General features: G+C 35.0%; 1 protein-coding gene across 1 annotated transcript; it reads left to right on the top strand.

Moving 5' to 3' along the window:
* Positions 1-1642: 1642 nt before the first annotated feature.
* LOC147568171 (peroxidase P7-like) lies at positions 1643-3868 on the top strand. The gene is made up of 3 exons (XM_086654594.1): positions 1643-1937; positions 2429-2614; positions 3012-3868. The coding sequence occupies exons 1-3, from the start codon at positions 1725-1727 to the stop codon at positions 3564-3566; spliced, it is 954 nt and encodes a 317-aa protein (XP_086510720.1). The 5' UTR covers positions 1643-1724; the 3' UTR covers positions 3567-3868.
* Positions 3869-4767: the final 899 nt, after the last annotated feature.

Here is a 4767-nt window from a genome sequence, read left to right as displayed (position 1 = left end):
CTAAAATGAGGTCATTGTACACTTACATAAAGTTCACATATTTCTTAATATGTTTCAGTTATTACAATTATTACTTAGGTTTATTTATAAATAACATTGTAATTAAAGTACAAAAATAAAATAAAATGTGAAAACTTTTATGTAAAACTGAAAGTGATTTTTGGTAGTCAGTCGCCTTAGAATCACGCAAGAAAAAACCTTATAGTATGGAATTTAGTAATGATCGTCTAAGTCCGTGAATTTAAATGGGGTCAAACACTTTCTACTAGATACAACTGAAATTCAGTAGAGCCGACCCAAATGTTCTTACAAATTGGACTCATGTATTCTGATTAAACTACGACATATTGAAGTCGAACTCAGTGGATTTTAAGGTAATTTAAAAAAAAATATGACCCCAGTCCACTAAATTTGAGGGTCTCTAACCAAAGACAGTCAACCCAAATTTACTTATCAAAAGGGAGTGCCTAACAAGAATGAGAGGAGTTTTCAAAACTTCTTTTAGATCAAACAACAATATGTTTGAAAGAAAAAAGATTCTTAAAATTGTCGTCTTCTAAATATGGTAAACTATTGTGCTCGACCAAACTATTTTCCTATTAAGGTGATCCAGAAGGTATTCAATACAGTAAATTAAAACATTATGAATAAATAGATAAAATTTTATTTACTTATGATAAAATAATAGTTTTTGTAATGAAAAAAATTCCGCATGGAAAAATTTTTCTGACATCGCCACTTAATCACATATCATAGATTAAGTTCAATTATTGATATAGTGGTAGTATCGATACATATGACCTGTCAAAGTTTGATGTATAATTGAACTAGGATTGATATAGAAGAATGGGGAACAAACATACTATTTGACCCCTAATTTAGAGGCGGCTTAGGTCCAAGGCTTAGAGCATCTCCAATGCAAAACTCAAAAAAATCTCTATTCGTCTTGTCAAGTTCCGATTGAGATTCTCACTCTTAGGTGTCGAGAATAAAGATCCTCAATTCTTGTATGTCTCCAATGCAACACTCTAAACTCGTTTATGTTACTTACGTGTCATGGTTATTTTTGTAAAAAAATAATTAGTTATTTTGGAAATATACGAAGACTTGATTTCTATTGGTTGAAATTTAAATATTGATGAGTTGGACAATTAGAGATATCTCAAGAGGACACTCTGAGTGTCCTCTCGAGATATCTCTATTCCACTCTCGACACATCATCTTTGAGATTGTAGTTGAGTTTTGCATTGGAGATGATTTTTTAAGGAAAAACTCAGAAAATCCTATGTGACACTCCGAGTTTCTAAGATTGAGTTTTGAATTAGAGATGCTCTTATCTGACTACTTCCAATTGGCCGGCCATGTGGAGAAAGAAATAGCGGGACCCAAAGGAGTCGCCCGCATTTAGACCTATGGTAGGCCCAAGAATGAGTAGGAGTAGCCAAGTCAAACTTTGGCTTACTAGGCGTTATGGTAACGCGTTAACCAGCAAGGCATCAACTTTGAATAGAGAACACACTCTTTTTTCTTACTTAGTCAGACTAAAATCTCTCTCTCACACACACACACACGTCTGTCTCTAGAAAAGATATTTCCATGCACATAAACTACTATAAATAGAGAACCCTTAGATTCAATTCTCAAACCAAATCAATTCAAAAAACTTAAAGAGTATTATTACTACCTTCAATATTTGTTTAATAAGTTTTAGGTTTCAATAATTAATGGCCAACTCTATCCATCAAGTTCTCTCATTGTTCTTCTTTTCTGCTCTCCTTGTTTGCAACTCTAATGGGCAGCTCTCTCCAACTTTTTATTCAACTTCGTGCCCTAACTTGCAGACTGTGGTTCGTTCTGCTATGACCCAAGCCGTTAGAACAAATGCTAGAACAGCAGCTTCCGTTCTTCGCGTTTTCTTCCACGATTGCTTTGTCAATGTGAGATACTCTTAATTTCTATAATTTTTTCATAGGCCATGGCCAGACTGCATTCATCATGTCAAATTTCATAGTGAAGTGAATTTTTATGATTGAACTTCCCTTATATTATTCAACAAGACAGCTTTAAAAAAAAAACGTAACACAGATTTTTGTTCATTAGAGAAAAAGGTTCGGAGATGCTAGGTTCACAAAAAAGTTTGACAAAGTCTTCGCCCAAATGATGTGGCAACTGACAAGTTTCTTTTCAAAGTTTGACTGCTCGTTCTCTTTATAAGTCGTTCATCTTTTATCGGTCTAGATTCAGTTAAACATTGAAAAGAATCTTGAACATCATTTAGCCAAATATTTTGTCAATTTTTTTTGTAAATTTAGCATTTTCGTAAATGTATAATACATATATGCATCCAACAAATGTGAACGAAAGGCTACTATGTCAACATCAAAAGAAGCTCCTTAATGGTAGCTAACTAAAAGTGATATGTGTGCAGGGTTGTGATGGATCGATTCTTCTAGATGGGACATCAGGAGAGAAAGGATCATTTCCGAATAGAAATATTCCAGATAGTGTTTTTGGAGTAATTGACACCATCAAAACGCAGGTTGAAGCTGCTTGCAGTGGAGTTGTATCTTGTGCTGATATTCTCGCTCTTGCAACTAGGGATGGTGTTTGCTTGGTAAACAACTCTTGCATGGCCTTTGCAGTTATGAGAATAGTCTCGCATAGACAAGAAAAACTTTCATGATCAAATAACTAACATATAAGGATATTTATTAACTTTCAATTGGTTTTGAGTTAGACGTCGGACAAATTTAACGTCGTAATAGATAGACCTAGCATTAATACTAAGCATTTTCGCTCACCCAACAAAAAACATGCTAACCTCAAAGTACTCATCATGTGAGAGGCGTGTCAGAATAGTTTCCAATGCAGGTATTATGATCGAGAAAATATATAAAAGTTGTAGTTCTAGGTTTTCATAAGATATGAACTCGGGATTCCAATAGATAACTAAATAGAACTATTACACAAATAGAATTGTTATAATTAAGTTTCTCCAAATTTGATTGCAGCAAAATGGACAATCATGGACTGTACCACTAGGCAGAAGAGATGCAATAACCCCAGGAACCGAAACTTTATCAAACAACCAAATACCTGGGCCTGCAGATAACCTTCTCCGTATTATCTCCCTCTTCTCTGATAAGGGTTTGACTGCTTCAGAAATGACCGTCCTCTCGGGTTCTCACACCATAGGCCAAGCCGATTGCTCCGCCTTCCGCGACCACATTTGGAACGAAACAAACATTGACCCTAGTTTCGCCGCCACTAGAAGGGCTAATTGCCCTCTAACAGGTGGTGATTCAAATTTAGCTCCACTTGATATTCAAACTCCCACTCGATTCGATAACACCTATTTTCAGAATCTTGTTCAACAACGTGGGCTTCTTCATTCAGATCAAGAACTGTTCAATAATGGGTCACAAGATTCTTTGGTTAGAACTTATAGTCTAAATAATCGAAGATTTGTTAGTGATTTTGCTGCAGCTATGGTCAAAATGGGTAATATTAGTCCACTTACAGGGACCCAAGGTGAAATCAGAACAAATTGCAGGAGAGCTAATTGATTAATTTCATAACAAATAAATAAAATACATGGGTTATATTATTGCAATTGTCATGTACTTTCTTTCGTGGTGCCCTAAGTTTGTATTATGTCTTTAAATGTTTGAATTTTGTGAATCCATCGATGAGTGCGCAAGCTAATCGAGATTGATTGTAGCTCTACCTCATTTATTTATGCCCGAAGAAAACTACTATATGTAAATGTACTTGTAGGGTATTCAGACAAATATTGATTTGTGAAAATGATGTTTGTGAGAAACTCGAATTATATTGCTCAAGTAATAATTATATTTTGTTTTCATCACTTTTTTCTTTCATTTGGTAGTTAATTTAGTAATAAATCAAAGGTTTATTTCAATCACCTCCTAAATCTTACAGTTGAGTTTATGGAGTTGAAATGAAGTAGACAGACACCATTAATAGAAAAATCAACTACCAACTAGTTGAAATGAAGTATAACCACACCATTTATTAGAAGGTGGAAGAATAATTCTCATCAATAGCACTTTGGCAGCTATCCCAATTAATATCTTTCTATCTTCTCCATGCCCACTTTAGTCTTCACTCTTCAAGAAGATAGAAAAGAATATCAGAAATTTTCTTTGTGGACACTCTACTTGATGATGTCTTGTTTTCCTAGTATATAGTAGTAAAGACGTTGAGACTGCTAGGTTGAATCCTGCTTTGCTCCGCGCGATCTGGGAGAAGAAACCTGCAACAAACTCAGAAACTTCTCTCACGGTCAAGACAATCAGATTGTCCTTGCAGTAAAAATAATATTGAATATTGAGTGAACCCGAGTTTATATAGTTCGGACTTACTTGTCGGTTTGGTTCGTGCCTTTTTCGAGGCGATTTGACCTTTTATAGTCTGCTTTCACCGACTGTTCATAGACAATGTTGATGAGGCGACAAAAATCTACCGTGTTGGATTGAAATTAACATTTCGTAGTCTTGAGATATAATCAGTGGCGGAGCTATTAGTGGGCTGACACGGGCTGCAGCCCGGGTCAACCCACTAATCTCTAGAAGAAGCCTACCTTATTTATTGTGATTGGATTTGCCAAAAATGGTATCACCAGTGAAACTTCATCCATCCACGTTTGTTTTTTTAACAGAAACTATTTTATTGGAGTTGAGCTGTGTTTGGATACTTTGTGTTCTTATAAATATAAATTCTTTTCTCTTTAAATACAAATTTGAG

Source organism: Eschscholzia californica, unplaced genomic scaffold, assembly GCF_041429995.1.
Source record: "Eschscholzia californica isolate CP2 unplaced genomic scaffold, dmEscCali1.0.p SCAF_1, whole genome shotgun sequence".
NCBI lineage: Eukaryota > Viridiplantae > Streptophyta > Magnoliopsida > Ranunculales > Papaveraceae > Eschscholzia > Eschscholzia californica.
This window is presented reverse-complemented; position numbering and strand designations above follow the sequence as displayed.

Bases quoted from the DNA above. Each gene is read 5' to 3' on its own strand.
- LOC147568171 (XM_086654594.1), top strand. From the start codon at position 1,725: ATGGCCAACTCTATCCATCAAGTTCTCTCATTGTTCTTCTTTTCTGCT. The intron at 1,938-2,428 runs GTGAGATACTCT...ATATGTGTGCAG, and splicing joins TCCACGATTGCTTTGTCAAT to GGTTGTGATGGATCGATTCT. The intron at 2,615-3,011 runs GTAAACAACTCT...ATTTGATTGCAG, and splicing joins CTAGGGATGGTGTTTGCTTG to CAAAATGGACAATCATGGAC.